We start from the raw sequence: 19159 nt of genomic DNA, 5'->3' as shown, positions 1-19159 counted from the left end.
GAGAGAAGTAGCCAGAAGAAAATAAAGAGGGAGAAAATATTGAAAGAACCGTTATCTAAGCTTCTTCTGATGGAAGCCTGGCCCACCTTTGAATCAACACTCATGTGTAAATCCAAATAGGGCTGCTGCAAAAGGCTTGAGCTGATCTCCACATAGTCAATTTGTTAGTTTCTTTACGAGCATTTCAAAAGTTTGCTGCCTTAACATTAAAGTCTTGCATAAAGGGTGATTTGCCAAGTGGTAACAATATATGAGGACTGCACTTTCTATCCAAATATACAACGTATGAAGACAGTGGTTAACAAATGGATAACAAAGAATTACTGTGGTTTTCCCTCATGCCTTAATTCCTGTCTGTTAGAGCTAAAATCATTGGTGTGGTATTCCCCCAAACTTTTTGCCTTCTCTCCTCCTGTTTTAGTGTATTTGCTTTTGTTGGCATTAGGACTCTGTGCATTTTACTGTTACTAACCAGTGCTAAAATGCTTGTGTTCTCTCCTTCAAACATGGTAAAATTGGCCTGCACCTAATTGCCATATTTAATTTACTTGCAAGTCCCTAGTAAATGGTAGTTCATGTCCCCTAGGGCCAGTAAATTAAATGCTACTAGTAGGACCGCAACACTCATTGTGTCCCCACTATAGTAGCCTTTTAAAACATGTCTCAAGCCTGCCACTGCAGACTGTAGTGCAGTTTTAAACTGCCATTTCGACCTGGCAAAATAAACCTTTTGCCAAGCCTAAACCTCCCTTTTCGATATTCATAAACCACCCCTAATGTAGGCCCTAAAGGTATAGTTTCACATATCCAGGTAGTCAAAAATTCCTAAAGCCATTTTTGTAAGGCCCATCTCTCCCTTTGACTAACAATGGGTTACTTCACTGCATTTAATAAGTGCTAACGTATGATTGGGAGTAGAAATAAATATGGTGTTCACACTCAAATTAATTGTAATTTTAAATCTTCTTAAATAATAGAAGCAGATTTTAAGTCACAATTCTGAAAATGCCACTTTTAGAAAGTTGGCATTTTCTTGTCCTAACCATTTGTGCCTTCTGCAAGTATCCTGGGTCTCATGAATGTGAATGGCTCTGCTGTTGGAGTTTATGTTTTCCTTTCAGAACATGACACAAAGGGGACTGGGTCTGGCAGGATGGGCATCCTACCAGTATGCCTGAGGGCAGAGCTGTCATTGCTCCATTTACCTTTCAAAGGGCTTACCTCCAGAACACACAAAGGAAGCTGACACTAGTCTTTTGTCACCCCAGACTTATTGGAGCCTTGACAGGGAAAGGGAAGAGCCTTCAAGAACCAGATGCAGGGAATCCCCCCCACTTCTAAGGCTGGCTTTAGGTATAAATATAATATTGGCACTCCAGAGACACTCTTCTGTACACTCCTGGACCTGTGGACATTACAGAAGAAGGACTGACTCCCCCCCCCCCAGAGGACTCCCCCCCCCCCCTGCTGCTACCAGATGACTGCCCATTGCTCTCTTGAGAAGGAAGACTGGACCTGCTCCCTTCATCCCAGGCTAACATGAGTGACTACAAGAGCAGTTGGCTGACCTCCTGTTTGAGCTAGAGGAACAGAAGAAGCTCCATAGGCCTCTGGACCTGCCTAGACCTGTAACTACACCTGCTCAAGTCCTGCTGGCCTCTGCTGGAGTAGGTTCCCGATTCCCAAGAAGTGCCTTCCCAGGTCCTAAACCCTTGACTGGCATCAGCCAAGGTCCTCGTGCGCAGAAAGGTGAAATCCTTAAGTTTTGCGTTCTTCATGACCGTGAACAAGCCTGTTTGTGGCGAGACTCTGCCACCCCCGATGATCGCCAACACAAAGCTCTGGTGAATCTGACTCTTTGCACTACAGCCACCGGTAACGGCGACCGGGCACGAGTAATGTGCATTTCAGGGTACAGCAATGAGAGCGGTGACTGCCAATGTGAATCTCCAGCAATGACTATGTGTGCTGCAAGACTGGCTCTTCGTGCTACGGGGAAGACAGCCCGCACTGCCTGGCCTTCTCCAATGCGAATGGAACTCTTCACACTGGACATTGAGAAAGTAACCTTTTCAGTGGGACTAACTTGGTCCCTGTATTCGGCATGTGCGCCATTATGGTTGGTCTTATCTGGAGTCTTTTTCCCAGTCTAACCCGACTAGATGACTGCAAGTGGCGCTTAGTGCTTTTAGGCGCTATACCGGTCTAAAACCTTAAAATCGTGTATCTACGGATCTACCGATAGGATTTTTTTCGTTCTGATATCATTTTATTTATTACAATGTACTCTATTTTTCTAAATTGGTTTGTGATTTTATTGTGTTGTGTTTTCACATTGTTACTGTTTGTGTGCATAAATACTTTACATTTAGCCTCTAAATTGAATCTAACTGGTTTGTGCGAAGACCTTACTGAAGGTATTCATGCTATTGAAGGTATCTTTTGGATTAAGTATGCATAATCAGTTGTGTGGGTTAATAACGATCAAGAATGTAAACTCATCAAATAGTGTTTCACAGCCATGCGTTAATATGCTTTGTGAACCTAAAAGATGACTCATAGACATTGCTTTATTTATAGAAAATGGAACACAATTTAATTAAGACTTTCTGACTCAGTCTGAAAAATAAATGTATCACTGTAAATACCATATCTGAATCCGCCACCGGAAAAGAATTACTTCACAAAGTCTCCTAGTTTAGGTAGCTTTAATAAATGCTAATAACAACTACAAAAATCTTGGATCACCCTAGTGCACTTTCTCTAAAAGTGTCTACATTAATTTATCTAGCAGGAAATTCAGTCTCTTCTTTAAAGCATTTCAGAAACTGAGGTAACCCTGTTTTTATGATTATATAAGAAGTAAAGAAGAACATCTGTATATCCATCCACCCCATTAGGATGGGTGGACATATAGCCTTTTTTTACTGCCTGTCAATGCTAAACAACCCATGTTAGTAAGGGGCAGTAAAAAAGAAAAAATGCCCCCCTCGCAATGGAAGATGACTCCCATGGTAAGGGGGACATTGCTTTTTTTTTTTAAACACAAAACCCACTTTGAATTCCAGAGTTTGGACGCCAAAATGGATGTGGAGCTAGCCTGTACTCCGAATCCTGGGATCCTTAAGTAGATGGGCAGAGGCTGATCTGAGAAGCCTTCTTGTGCACATACAAGGAGAATGATGATTGATTGTAACAAAGGAGGACCTCTACTGTTTATTGCCCTATGCATGATACAAAGAGATTTAATTTGAATCCTGCGCTTCACTGGAAGCCAGTGGAGATCCTTGGTGACTGACTGACATTTGGGTGCATCTGTGAGAAGTTATTATTTATTTATTTTTGCGTTTTTTTATATAGTGCGAACTAGACCCGAAGGTATCAGAGCGCTTTACATGAGCACCAGTTGCGTTACAGAGGGACACATTCATTTTCTGTTAGGCACGGGGAGATTAAGTGATTTGCCTAGAATCACAGGATGTTGATCGTCCCTGCCCAGACTTGAACCAGGCTTCCCAGCTTCAAGGTCTACTGCCCTAGCCGTTAGGCCACATACTGTCCCCGAGAAGTTGAGCGGCCACGTTCTGCATGGCTTGCAAACTTTTGACAACATAGCATGGTGAGCCAAGGTATAGAGCATTTCCATAATCCAGACGTGCTAGCACCAAAGCCTGGACAATCACTCTTCTGACTGTAGGAGAGAGGAGATTGAGAACTTTCCTCAATAGTCTCAGAATGCCACTGCGGTTAGCAGAAATGTTTTTGGCTTGATATTCTATCATGAGATTGGGATCTAGCCACACCCCCAGGCTCTTTATTGGGCCTGTAGGGGTCGGCAGATTGCTCAGACATTCTGGTATGGACCTTGGGACACTACTCCAGAAATTATTGCCCAATAATATAACTTCTATCTTGTCCTCATTGAGTTTTAGTTTACAGCCGGCCATCCAGCTTGGTACATCCTGCAGGCAAGGCAAGGAGTCAGGGATAGATGATTAGAGGTGTGGTCAGGTGAGAAAGACATGACCAGCTGGGTGTCATCAAGGGGGAGCATGTACAAATTATACTTCACAACTGAGGAGAAGACTGGTTGAATAATAGGCCTGATCTAAAACCTGAAAGGTTTGATTCATCAGAAAAGAGGAGAGCCATTCAAGTGTTCTGCCCCCGACACTGGCATTGAAAACTCTCTGGATGAGGATTGAATGGTCAACAGTGTTGACGGCTGCACTTAGATCGAGAAGAATGATGGCAGCAGATCATCTCTGGTCCAAGAGTTTCCTTAATTCCTCGACCACTGCCAACAGTGCACATTCAGTGCTGTGTTGTGGTCGAACCCCATTTGAGAGGGATGGAGCACTGCTTGAGATTCCAGGAAGGAAGAAATATTCTTGTTGAAATAGGTCTGTAATACATGTAGTTACCTTGGCATAGAGTGATTATACGGAAGTGAAGGAATGTGGAATATTTATTAATCAAAAGCAGACAATGGCCATAGTAAGTACTTAGGAGAATTAAGTGATTTATAAATAAGAAATTCATTGAAGTGTGTTGTGTATAATTTGTAGATTTTCTTTTATTAGACATAAATTCTTTCTAAATTTACTGATGAAAGTTTTGCATAGCCACAATTCTAGTTTGAGCTCACTCTCATACAAATAATAATAATAATCTTTCACAGACTGCATACTAACAAAATTCAATATTTCTGAATGCAGTAAAGCTTGATTCACTACATCTAAAATGCTAGAAGTACTTGTATCTCCTGTATAATAATAGCGCCAATCTTAAATATGAAAGATTCTTCTTTTTTAGTACTTCTTCACAGTGATCTTCAGGAGGTACTCAATATTCGTCAGAGGGTAAACGATGAGTTTAACAAATTGGAAACTCAGAGAGGAAGGTATTTAGCAGCCAGTTGATGTAAGAGTTATGTTGTAATAACCAGTGAAAGCCAAAGATTCAAAGTAACTGAGAGTTGATGTGAAATCGAATGATAGACTTTCCTTTGGACTTTCGAAGGCCACACACAAAAGACCTGTTGCCAGATGAGAATGGCAGTCTGTTCACAGTTTGTGTTTTAGTTGTTTTCTTAGAATGGTTGAATTGTTGCTTCAAGGCCAGTGTGATGTCACAGCTCTTCTGTCATCAGTATAAAAGATAACTTGTAGCAGTACTACCTATATTAACAAACTACCCTATTCAACAGTGACCAGCATTATATTCCCATTTGTTGAGTACATATCCATACGCTACACCATTGGTTAAGTGGTTGTGCTTCTCTTTTAATGAAAATGATGATTACAGATGTTTCATTGCAACAGTTACCTTCAGTTACTTCCCAAACATAATCCCTAGTTCCCAATGAATTCTTCAAATTCACTTTTCCCCTTTCACATCAAATCCAACAAAATTATGATTAGGGGAGACTTTGGTGGATTAGCTAGACCAGATTCCACACCTGTAACAGACATTCTCAATGAAAACTACAAGGACTACATCACCCAAGGTGCTATAGGAACCTTACTGATAGCAGTGGAGCAGAAGGCGCATACCGGAGAAAATGCCTTTGCTGCTTTGTTTTAGTGTTACCTCAATCAGTTCCTTGGATCCTTTGCAAATGTAATCCTGTATGGTTTTGAAACAGATCAACAGAATGCTACCAGTACCTATACGAACTGATGCAAAATGATAAGAGACTACTCCAGTACTGAATAATAACTCCAAGTGCACAAAAGATTTGATAGTTCTAGGCATGCGCAAAATAATCAACTTAATGGTTGGAAGTTGTCATTTGAAAACTGTTGACATCTCCCTATACATGTACTATCAAAACCATTTACTACATGCTAATGTTTTTAGCAAAAGTGTACTGGACTTTGAAAGAAAATAATAGTCAATCTAGTGGAATATTGAGTTAACTAATGTGAGCGTCCTTACTTTTCCAAACTGTAACAAAGTAAAGCCCCAAACCCTGCCCATTACACCCCTGGCCCCATTCCCCAGCCATCCACCTAATCTGCTGAGTTGGGTACGCCACCATGCTTGTAGGCAAATATTAGACTTGCACCCTCTAACCTTTTTGACTAAGCTACGCCCATGTGTGCTGGTATAACTAGAGAAACTGCCACACACTTATACCCTAAGCAGAGGCCTTTGCTCCCTGTCAGCCTGTCGATTTAACCAACAATCTTTCAGGAGGCTGAATATTAGAGGATGTTCACTTGGCATAAAAAGGACCTGCATTCAGGAATGCCCACTGTCTCAGCCTCATATCCTAACTCAATTATATGTCATTCAAGAAACTTTTGAAAAACTAAATTTTCAGACTGTCCTTTCTTTAACTGCAATTTACACAGACTTTGGATTACGGCTGAAAAAGTTCAGACCCAGTTAATCACCAGTTCATAAGGACTCTCTCTATCTACCATATTATGTTATTCCTCATATTTTTTATTTATTTTTATTTTAAAGATTTTATATAGCGCTGGCTAGACCCGGAGGTATCAGAGCGCTTTACATGAGTATCAGACCATAGTTGCAGGTTACATCGTTACAAAGGTTACACAGTTATTAGAGCATGGCAACATAGTTACTTGTAAGGTCGAGATAAACAATAAGCACATATATGTAAGGGCAAAACCAGGCAAGGGGAGAGATTCAGGGGAGGGGGTAAGGAGCAGGGGAAGTAGACAGAGAATGAAGGAGGGAAAGAGGAGGGGAGGGGGAGAGACACAGCGTGGAAAGAGGGGGGGGGAGGGCGATGGGGACACATACCGGCAGACGAGTCAAAGCTGCGTCCAAAGTCCAGTAAGCTGTGATCATAGGGGAAGAGGTATCATTTCCCCATCGCTGTTGCGAGAGGCTCCCTTTATGCAGTGGACTCTCTCAGAGGGGTCTCTGAGACTCCAAGGCCTACATACTGGATCCTTTCCCAAAAAGGGGAGAGGGAGTGCTTTGGCAAGGGGGGCCATACCATACCTCAGTTGTGAGTGGCTCCCATGGCGCTGTGGACTCTCTCAGCTGGTTCGCTGAGACTCCAGAGTATAAATATTGAATCTTTCCCCAACAAGGGGAGGAGTGCTTAGTCAAAGGGCACAAAGGACAGGGGGCTAGGCGGTGTAGCAGGTAAGGGGAGAGATTCGGGGGAGAGGGGATAGGAGCGAGCGTTTTACATGAGGAACACTAATGTTACAATTTTACAACAGTGACAAGTTACATAAGTATCACGAAAAGCATTTAAAGAACATAGGGGACAAGGTTAATGGAGCAAGGAAGGGTAAGGGGATAGGGTAAAGGGGTAGGAGGAAGAAAGGATGTAGAGCCGAGCCGAGCAGCGCAGGGCAGGACTGGCACCGCAGGCCGTACCCCTTGCCGCGCACCCAGCAGCGTGCAGTGGGGGCTAGTTAGGGCGTAAAAGTTCACAAGTGTCAGCAGGAGTTTCCGCATCCCAAACAGCCGGCCAGACCTGCTAATTATGTGGCCATACAGGAAGCCCTGAGCCGGGAAGGCGCAAGGGGCCGTGGTGGCTGGCAGCACGCAGGCACGGGACAAAGCAATCAAGCTTGCCGGCACGGAAGACAACCAGTAGTTTGTGCAGCACAGGGCAATGTCGACACCACAATTAGCGCTCAGTGCAGTTAGCGATGTTCAGCACATTGGTGGAGGTGTTATACTGCGGGGGCCTCATATCTCTGCACCTCTGACAAGTGCTCTCAAGTAACTAAAACGGGGCATGTGAAGATTTTGAAACTTCTTAATAAGGAAATAAAAAAAGGGCACACTTGTGCTGTCATTGTCAACAGGGTTAGTGTAATTCACATAAAGAAGCTAATCTGTGCTCAATACTTTTTTCCAAGGACAGGTGCGATCCATTAGGTAGGTCCGGTGGCTTCCTAGGACAAGCATGGATTACATGTCCAAATTCGCAGCAACTCAGAAAAAAACCCATTCATTTGTTATCCTGTTTGCAGCACATTACCAATCTGCACTGCTACTCTTGAAAGGTTGGATTTTAGTAACCCAGCACAGCTAGCTAACAGGGTATGTAATTCCTTAATCCTTCTATGATGCAATTACTCTTCAGTGAGTTATGAAATATTGATTATTTCAGCAAAGGGTGATGGGTGTGTTTCTTGTACTCATTCATTTTTCATTAGTCTGTCAGGCTGCATTGTGTCTTGCAAAGATCCTTTAAACCACAGCCAGTAGTGTGGTCTAATTGTATAGAAGGGATCAGAAGCATGGAAAAGAGAGCTAAAGGGGACCTAAACTAGGAATGTGCTCCTCTGGTTAAAATCTGAATGAAATAATACATCCATGGGCAAGTTCTCGGCAAACCGTTTTGGCATAACGTACCATAGCATATTGACAAACATTTTCGCCTTGGTAAGGTTAGGATTAGGATTTAAAGTAGATTCCAGGACTCATGGGTTGAAGCTCATTTGACGCTCTAGTAGATTGTGTCTGGTTGATTGGTGTATTTCGAAGGCTCGGCCGCTGCAGATTAGCATTCTGTCTTGTGACTACCAGCCCCTTGAGCACATCTTTGGCCAGATAACCTCTGATTGTTGAAAAATGAGTGCTGGGATTTCATATTATTGAACCTTTTAATATCATTAGGTCTAGAAAAACAACTACTGCTAATGATGATGAAATGGTATTAAAGTGACTGAAATTTCAAACGTCTGAATCTACAGAGGATATCTTGCAAAAGAGCACAGCCAAGGCCACACTGCCACCAGGGCTTGCCTTTGTACTGCATTCCCTTGCTACTGATCAGAAACATGAAACATTGACTTTGAAAGTTCAGTCAGTTATATACTGATGTTCCCAATGTTATTGCAGTGAAATATGCTGTAAATCTGTGCTGGGTTTCACCCTACAGGCACACGCAATGATCACTACAGAACTTAAAAAAAAAAAAATGATTTCTCAGAAGCAAGGTTGCTTTCATAAGTAGAGCCTTAGGATATAACCAATTCATCAAAAAGATCTGTATAATAAATCAAATGCGGTTATCAAACATAATTGGCTGTACTTACCGAACAACAATTTCTTCTTTTTTCCCACATTTGGCACAGAGTTCTAATTTACAGGCACACGGTTTACAGATGATATGGTAGGCATCCTTTACAGTCTTCTGAAGACACTTAACACTGGAAAATAGAAAAACAACGAAGGTTTATCATATATATTATCGTCATTCACTTTGTGCTGGCAGTTTATTTGGTTATAACTGTACATGCACTTTAAAACTGGAACAGGATGAAAGGGCAGAACTAGAAAGGAAAACAGGTTAATTGCCTCCGTTACCTAACAAGATCACTTACGACCTGGCGCCACACACCTCCTTTCACACATAGTAAAACTATGCTGCCGTAGGTACGTACCATATACTGCGGTTAGGAAGATCTTGGCAAAGTGAGGAGTAAGAAACACTTGACACCCCAGTTACAATTACAAAACCCCAGGGGCATTTAAAAAAAAATGGAAAATCAAACTGAAGTGGAAAAAAAGGGATGTTACAAACAAAATTAGTAGTGAAGTGCATTGATACAGTGCAGGCCTGACAACCAAACAGGTGTGCAACACCCATAGGGCTGATAAGGCTTTAGCCCCCGTCAGCCTCCGTGGACTGGGCTAAGTTAAGCTTGGCATTCAGGGTGCCAAGTACCATCACACCCTACCGCGCTGGTATGACTTATCCTCGAAAGGCTGTTTGCCGCTGATGCACCCTTGTGTCTCTGTGAATGGATTCCCGTTCCCCTTGCAGCACCTGATCTTTCTGCCTAAACGAAATAATGGCATTTAGAAACACCCCAAAGCAAGCTAAGTGTTGACTGTGAAATCAGTAAATCACACACCACAACACAGAATTCAAGTTTACAGCAGAACATAGGAAGTTTGCGCATGGACGTCGATTCACCAAAACGACAGGGGTAGAGAGGAAGTGACATCACACACCCTTTGACCTTAATGACATCACAGGAAGTGAGATCATTAGACCTTTAACCCTGAATCTTTCCAGGAGGTGACGTCATGTGACCTTAATCCTAAGGACATCACAATAATAAACATCACTAATATTTCATAATAACTGCATCATTGATATGAAAATACAACACACACAAATTTCTGTTTTAAATGCCATCTATATTATGGTGCTGACATGATCTTCGAAAGTGGTGGGAAATAATACTTGCTCTGAATTGTACCAAGTGAAGCTAATGAGTCCGATCTCCTCTATGGAGTGTGCAGAGGGATTCTGAAACGGAGAAAATGTTTTTAAATGTTGGGTCAAAAAGTGCATCGTAGAGCAAATTTTTCAGATAGATTATATAAAATGTCATAGGCTCTCGTTACCAGCCCTGCCAAGTGCCACGCATCTCGTGTTAGAGTAACACATTTTCGTTTATGTCCTTGCATCACCGCAGTGGTTCATATTATCACTCAAATTAAGGCCTAAAACAGCTGACCAGATTAGTCCAAGCGTTTAACTGAGTCCTGAAGAGCTTTACTAAAGCTAACACTGTCCGTTCATTTTCTTTGTTACTATCATAGAGGTAACAGGCAGTCTTTGGGTTAATGCTTCATGCAGCCCTCATCATTGGTTGCCATGCAGCTGCCTCGCCCCTCCCACGCCTGTAGAATTATAATTTTTTGAATTCCGTACGGACTAGTGTAAGCGCACCTCCCAGGTCTCAGCACAGACATGAGAGACTGGTGAATTTCCTCCCGCATCTCCACTACAAGCGACCTGCCAGTGGCCACCAGGCTCTGGAGTAGGCCTGGGCAAAAATTTCGTTCCGTTCGCGGAAATTGCGATAATTTGACATTTTTGCGTTCCGCGGAGAGCGCGAAGATGTCAAAAATTCCGGTTTCCGCAGCTTGGCGATAATTTGTTTCTTGCTCGCGCTGTAAAATGATACATTCTCGCGCGCGCGCGATCGCCTTACCTGATTCCCTGCGTTCGCCGACAAGTTTTCTTGATCCGGTCGCGTTCTCCATGAGATGTTGTATTGTTTTTAGCCATTTGCGCTGTCTCGCGACAGTTCGCGCCCGCAGTGACGTCATGCGTCGCGCGATCACGTCTTTCTTCTCGCGATCATGCACCGCGAGAACAACTCAAAACAAGATGGCCGCGCCCGCAAGCAGCCACATGGGTAAGTTGGCGACCCGCAACCATGCAGAAAATCGCGCGAACATGCCGGAAAAAAACTTCCGCATCTTCGCGATATTTCTGCTTGTTTGCGATAATTTTAAACATTCTCGCGATAATTTGCGAAGGTTAATTCCGCAAATTCCGCCCACCCCTACTCTGGAGTCATCTCTATCCTGCAGGTGAATCTTCTGAGCAGAGAGCAGCAGAGCCAGGCCTTCCCTGCAGCCTATCTGGGCTGCCAAGACGCCATACTGAGCGTGTCACTGCTCTTCACCCCAAGGTGTACTTGTTATTACTACAAGGTGTACATTTTTGTGAAGTGTAGCTTTTTAGCATCCGCAAACGTTTTTTAAAGTTACCTGCTGAGGACGTGGTGTAAAGGAATTAGCTGCTGACGTTGGAAACTGGGAACTTGCAGATGGGGAACTGGGTTCGAATCGAATCTGGGCATCAGCTCAACATCTTATGATTTGGGGAAAATCACGTAATCTCTGCGTGCTCAACACAAAATGCAATGTGTACTGATGTAATATAACTGGTGCTCGTGTAAACCGCTCCAGTACCTTCAGGTTGAGTTTGCGAATATACAACTACAAATAAAACAACTCTGAAGGTTAAACAGTTCTGCTTGAAGCGGTTACAACGACATCCTTTCATCACGTGCTCACATCTCTATGCAGTCAGCTGGCGCTGGGAAGAACTCATGATCTACACATGAGCGACCGAACTGGGCTTACTTTACACTTCTATAGTATCCAGTCACAGGAAGCCTAGCCGCCCATCCACTCAGTCTAGTTCCCTCTCCATGCCTTGGATGGGCTGCAGTAAGCTCGGGTTTTCGCTGGCTCAGACAGCACTTTGCAGTGTAATGGTTTTAGCTCTGCTCTCGCCTCTCAGGATCTGTTCCTTCACTTGTGTTTCACAACAGTGCTTAGAAGCAGGTACTGCAGGTCATAAACAGTATCCATGCTGCTCAGTCTCTCTCCTGGACATGTTAAGTGCCTCTTCCCGCTTCTCAAGCCCCCCTCCACCCCATCTGTCACTCAGCAGACCTAGAACACCAGCACCTGCAGCTGGTCTCATAGTCGTATCCAAATGGGCAGTACATCATCTGTATGCCAGTACAAGAATTTTATCAAAGTTGTCTGTAGAGATCAGAATTGCTTTTAGTACCCTGGTACACGTATTTTGCCCTGGGTGCCTCTCTAACCCAAGAATTTCTTGGGTATGGGTGGGCAAATAAAAGACTCGCAAGCATAACACTATATTCCCAGTGTCCCTCATTGACATTCACTCACTCACACTCATTCTCACTGCTATGCACTAATTTGTTCTTACTTTCTTGCACTCTCTTCCATTCACTTATTCTCACCCATTTTACTCTGATCATTCATAATTGCACTCTCTTTTACTCTCAATCCCTTATTCCAAGTCACTCTCACTTATTCGCTCTCACTGATTCACTCATTCTCACTTGTCGTTACATTCACTCACGTTCACTAGTGGAGAAGTGTGGCTCACTGGTTAGAGTAGGCAGACCTGGAAGCAGAGGTCAGCCTGGGACCAGGGTTCAATTCCTGGCTCGGCTGGGTCTTGAGTCCATAAATTGTCCATGGACTCGATAATTCTCGCTCCAGTGCATACTCGATTCATGGGTTCACACTCTGCGACTCTGGGCAATAGCTTGCTTAATCTCCACAATGGCCCCTCGCGGCGGGATGCCTGGCTTTCACCTTGTGGATGCCCTGCTGGGTTATCTCACAGGGGAATACCAGGACGGGTTCCCTAAGCAAGCGCTTAGAGACCGGTTGGTGATTTGCGCTATATAAATATCTGCACATTTACATTTACATTCACTCACGTTCACTCAATAATTCTCACTCACTATCTCTAACACTCCCTCACATGTATTCTTGTTAATACATTCTCCCTCACCCACTCTCACTCACCTGCAGTCACTCTTACTCTGACTCACTTATTAACACTCAATCTCACTAATGCTCACTCACTATCTGTCGGTGAGTCTCCTCACACACACACACGCTGACAGACACAAATGCCCACACATACACAAGCTTTCGCTCTCACATTCGCAATCTTACCCACATGCACAACCTACGTTTAAAAGCATTTTCATTACTTCAGCTGACAGTGAAGTTTTATTTTGATTTTTCTGCTCTCCAGTAAGGAAGGGTGGATTTGATGAGCATGTAGAGTTTGACAATATGAACAGACTGGACACTGGATGACCATGATTCGCATGGGAGGAATTATATTGGAAAAATGAAAGGGTAATTCTGGAGACAACATAACATTGGTGAGTAAATAATGGCAATGGATAGAGAGGCGAGCCATAATACCTGCTGCAAATATTTAATGGCAGGCAGAAAAATATAATACAAGTTCTGCTTTCTAAATGAATACAGCAACTTGAAACCAATGAACGCCAGCACACACCAACAAAAACAAGTGGCATTAGGAACACGTTTTGAAGTGGGACTGGAACAAAATGGATATTCCTCGGCAGATTAGTAGCTATCAAAATCCAAGTACCAGGAACTCTATAGTGAAAATCATGTGTAGGTTAAAATGCAGAAGGCAATGGACATAAAGGTAGACTGCAGCAATTGCTGTTTAATTAGATTTAGCAGACATCATCCTTTTTGTCTCTATTTTCTTGAGGGCTTACAATTGTGTACGCTGCCTAAAGCCTGTGCTTTCAATAAACAGGTGATATTCGAGCTTCTCTGGGATGACCTTAGTCTGCACCTATCCACAAGGCTGATGTCTAACGGGGCAGCATTTGTGTTTGCCTACAGTGATGCTACATGTTCCACAGACATACCTCAGACTTGCCAATGCCCCTCTGACTTTAATTAACTGCTCACTATCTATAATGGTCACCTTTATTCTTATTTAAAGGGGAAGCAACAGTACCTGTTATTAGTGTTTATACATTCAATGGGACGGTGCCTGCACTTGTTAGCAATTATGCTATCTTATAATAGGACGGTGCCTTCAATGTTGTGCTTCGTTTCTGTTGCAAAGTGTATGAACATTTCAGCAGAACTGTTATCATTTTAATTGGCTAGTGTATGCATTGTCAGAAATGCTTTGATATCAGTATGTATCCTATAATAGATAATTAATTACACTGTAAGCATGGGCTTTAAACAGCACACACAACTGCACATTCCAAAATTCAGAACACGCTAAAGAGTGGACAAGCAAGCCAGGAGAGTCACATGTGAAGCCCTCATCTCGCAAGAGGGGCAGACTTGCCAGCATTCTGTGATGACAAAAAAGAGGTACCATTTTCAATGTTTACAAAAAAATGCCAGGACCAGTAGTAATAAACCAGGTGCAGGCACCATGGTTCCCTGGCATGAATTTTCTCAATATGGTTAGAATCATAATCCTCATTTGCCAGAAGTGTTTCCTTGGTGTAAAATACAATACATTACATAGAGCGCACAGATACCTAAAAAGGTGTCCCGGCGCCACCGGTGAGAGTGCCCACTGAGTTCAAGGGCAGAAGCCAGCTCAGGAGGGGATTATTACTGAGTCGAGGAGAAACGCTTTAATCCGTTTCCTGAAGACTGTTTCAGATGGGCAGCTTCTCAAAGCCACAGTCTGGATGTCAGACAGGCAAAAGAACAACAACCTCTACTGGATTTACAATAAGACTGTTTCAATGTCTGCTAATGATGAGTAAATAAAATAGATAAATCACTAATGTTTACATTTTAACAACTGGCAAAAAGGTATTACCAGCAGTTCTCTCCAGCAGGCACATTGCTCAACTAAACTGGCTTGAGACAGTGAGCCAAACTCTTCTAGCAGCGTTTTATGTAGTTGAGGTTTCATATTTGTACATATATAATGTCCCCTTTCTTTCTGTCAGCTAAGGGTCACCCAGAGCCCCGCCCTCCCCTTTACCCGAGTTGTCCTTGTGCTCTGGTCTGGCAGGGTCATTTGTGAGTTCCTGGTCTTTGGTAGCTGTTGTGGCCACATTCTACTGGGGCTCTGGCAGGAGTTTCAAAAGGGACAAAGGGGGGCACAGGACGTTAAGGAGAGCAAAGCAGGGCCCTACTTATTTATTTATTTTAAAAGAGTTTTATATAGCACGAACTAGACCCGAAGATATCGGGTACCTGAGCGCTTTACATAGTACCAGTTACGTTAAATGAGGACACATTCAGTTTTATTAGGCACGGGGAGATTACGTGATTTGCCCAGAATCACGGGATGTTGAGCGTCGTTGCCGAGAGTGGGCCACTCTAGCCGTAAGGCTACATCCACTCCCCCTTTGGGCTGTGGGAGCAGGAGCTAAGATTGAGCAGGCCTCTTGTAAAAACACCAGGCAGGGTCCGATATGGAAGGCAGCCCTGTGTGTGGGAAATCCGGGTGCTTCAGACAGGTTGAGCTGTTAATGGCATTGCACTGCAAATTGTGCAATGGTGTGCGGGATTGACTGTGAAGCTTACCTATCAGATAATATTCATTTAAAATAAATACTGCATGCTAAAACTTTCCCTGAATATTTAGAGGCGAGAGGCACAGCCAGGTGTCCTGCAATCGGAGAAGCTAGCTTATTAAGTGAGGATCCAACTGTAGACTAATTACTAAGGTGCATGAACCCTCCACGACCCCTGTTCTTTGCTTCCGCTCGCACAGAATGACTTCACATGCATTCTGAAATGATTTAACACCTTCAAGCGCAGGGCCTTGCTTTCCTGTATACATTTTAAGAAGAGCCCTAGGGGAATGCTCAATGCAAGCCATGGCCACTCTAGACATAGCCTATGGGTCGCAGAGACAGTGCCAGGGGTCGCAGGCGCAGTCTAGGGGATCGCAGCTCCGACCTCTGGTGACCACTGAATGACGTCTATGAGTTTCCCTTCTCAATAAAAGTTAACAAATACCTTACAGCATTAAAATATAATGCTATCATTCCTAGCCCTTTGTATTTTTTATCAGTGCTGTTAGGCCATCCATATCATGCAACTCTTTTTAAATGTGAATAAAACAAAGAAATATTGCATTCTGACTTGGGGGTTGTCAATGACTGCTCTATTAGCCTTTCTATTAATGCACATGCATGTTTGTGGGCATGCATACATCCATGTTTGTGTATGTGGTATGGGCATAATGACCAGTACTGTGCCTTCTTCAGGGACATCCCAGTCGTTCACCCTTCTAAGATCAATAAAATGGCTTTCACTAATTTGATGGCTGTTGACTTAAAAATTACAGTCCAATAAAATGACATACAGTAGGAAGCGCTAGTATCCATGGTAATGGGCCACACCCAATTTGATACATCACAAATCCTCCTCTCCCTTAAACCCAATAATACCGAGTCCCTGCTAGCCCCTCTAATTATCTCTTTGCTCATTTGCATGATGCCACAGAGTCCTTATATTACTAATGTTATGTGTTAATTTAAATCGGCTCAGTCAAATCATAAAGAGGAACGTGATAAATATGGTCTAACCTCTTTATTACGAGATGTTCACTTCCTCTGCATTACCTGTTAAATGCAGCAGACGTGAAGATCTTATCCTCTGGGGGCCCATAGGAAAACATTGGGGACTTGCACCGGCAGCTTGCCCCAATTAAACAAGCATTGGCAGCATAGCCAATAGATCTCGCTTTGGGACCTTATAAGTATTAAGTTACGCAGCACAATACCCTTGGTGCAACAACATCAACCATTAAGGGCGCAGTATCTTGAGTGGCTAAAAACGATCCCTTTGCAACACTACAGGGACACCTACTAACAACCTGTGACACTGCACCCTTTCCTTGCTTCATAGAATATCTTTTAGTACTTATGCTACTGCTGGTGTATTTTTTAACCACAAAAATAAAATAACAAACTTTAGCATTTGCAACGCCAATAGCTACAAGTTTCACTAATGCAAGACCTATTGCATTGCAAATGCTTTTCTTGCTTGCATTACAGTCTATGGCAACCTTGCTAAGCCCCTGCCCCCCTCAATTCATTTTCTCCCCATTTTACAATAACAGATGAAAATATCTTAAACTCATGAGGGGTGCTATACATGTCTAATAAGAGCTGATTATGCGGTTCTCCAGACATGTGTCTGATATATGGCATAATGGCGCCGCTGGCACTGCTTGATACAGGTCACAGTGAGGTTTCATTACAGTAAACAGTTGTTTAGATAGCATCCACCTGGAACTGTTGTTTTCGATTCAGATAAAATGAGAGCGCACGATTTGGGTCCGGAGGGTGGAGCCTCTCTTCCTCTCTGGAAAGATGCAGAGGCAGAAAGAATGTGGGCAGAGTGATGGTATGCCCGATGTGAAAGGCAGTGACAACCTTTGGCAGAAAGGAAGGACGTGTCCGGAGTACAACCATGTCCGGATGGACAGACAGAAAAGGAGGTTTGCAAGAAAGAACCTGGAACTCACTCACCCTCCTAGCAGAAGTGATGGTAACCAGGAAAGCAGTCTTCAAAGTTAACAGATGAAGAGGACAGATGTGAAGAGGCTCAAAGGGAGAGCACATTAAATATGTGAGAACCAGGTTCAAGTCTTACTGTGGCATTACGAAAGGAATAGGAGGGAAAAGATGAGTAATGACTTTGAGGAATCTATTTACAACAGGGGACTTGAAAAGAGAGGGCTGATCAGGAAGCCTAAGAAAGGCTAAAATGTCCGAAAGGTAGCCCTTGATAGTGCCCAGAGCAGAGCCCTGTCGGGCTAAAGAAAGAAGGACCAAAAGGACTTCTGAAAGAGAGGCAGAAAGGGGATCCACAGCCTTTGCTGTGCACCATGCCACAAACTTGTTCCACCTGCAAAAATATACCAACTTAGTGGAGGGACGCCTGGCTGCCAGAATGACATCACAGACTTCAGGAGGCAAGTCAAAAAGAATCAACTGCAGCCGCTCAATCTCCACGCAAAAAGGGGGAGACTGGACAGTTTCGGGTGGAGGACTGTTCCCCGCTGCTGCGACAGAAAAACCTACCAAAGATCGGATCGGGGGGGATCGATGGTCATACTGAGTAGTTCGGGATACCAAACTCTTCGAGCCCAGTCCGGAGCCACAAGAATGACTTGGGCCCAGCCGCGCCTGATCTTCTTCAGCACACTGGGCAGAAGTGGTAGAGGTGGAAAGGTGTACAACAGACTGCAACTCCACTCGCAACGAAAAGCGTCGCCTAGCGAGTGCCGCCTTGGAAATTCCAACGTGCAGAACTGCTGACATTGCGCATTCTCTCCGGTGTCGAATAGATCTAACCAAAGCTCTCCCCACTGTTGAAAGAGACCTTGCGCCACCTCCGAGTGAAGACGCCATTCGTGATCCATCATGCACCTGCGGCTGAGTTTGTCCGCCCTGGCATCCAGTGAACCTGCCAGGTGTTGAACCACCAGGGAAATGCCCTGACGTTCCAGCTATGTTCAGAGGCGCAGGGCCTCCTGACATAGGGTCCACGACCCCACCCGCCCTGTTTGTTGCAGTACTACATGTCGGTGGTGTGGTCTGTGAACACCTGCACTACTCTCCCCTTGACAGAGGGAAGGAATGCCTTCAGTGCAAGTCGGATGGCCCGGAGCTCCAGAAGGTTGATATGGAGCCTGGACTCCGCCAAAGACCTCTGATTTCCGCCTCTCCCATGTGGCCGCCCCATCCCAGGAGGGACGCATCCGTCACCACTGTGTGCTCCGGTTGGGGAAAGGAGAGGGATCTGCCATTGAACCAATGCCGGTTCGTGAGCCACCGGCTACAGAGTAAACATACCCAGCACTGGTGCAGTGTATGTAAGATGTCTCTGCAGTCACGTTCTATTCCATTCCTTCTGCATTGACACCGGAAGTCCTGCTCTGGAAGAATAACTGATGAATAACCTGGACTGATTCCCGCCGCCTCAGCTCGGCTGGGGTGCAGGCTGCAGAGTAACTCCTGCTGGAGAACCCTCAGCCTGCGCCGTGTGTTACAACATGGCGGGGCTCTCGCGTGCC

At 44.1% G+C, this 19159-nt stretch overlaps 1 protein-coding gene across 1 annotated transcript in view; it reads right to left on the bottom strand.

Moving 5' to 3' along the window:
• Nucleotides 1–19159, bottom strand: part of C2_1H9orf85 (chromosome 2_1 C9orf85 homolog) — a 385116-nt gene that overhangs the window by 12209 nt on the left and 353748 nt on the right. The window contains exon 3 of the mRNA XM_085633024.1: nucleotides 9045–9158. Within this exon, the coding sequence (XP_085489150.1) occupies nucleotides 9045–9158 (114 nt within the window). The remainder of the gene's footprint in view (nucleotides 1–9044; nucleotides 9159–19159) is intronic.

This window comes from Triturus cristatus, chromosome 2_1 (genome assembly GCF_964204655.1).
Source record: "Triturus cristatus chromosome 2_1, aTriCri1.1, whole genome shotgun sequence".
NCBI classification, from domain to species: Eukaryota; Metazoa; Chordata; class Amphibia; order Caudata; family Salamandridae; genus Triturus; species Triturus cristatus.
The sequence above is the reverse complement of the archived record's forward strand: the minus strand, read 5'-3'. Positions and strand labels throughout refer to the sequence as shown.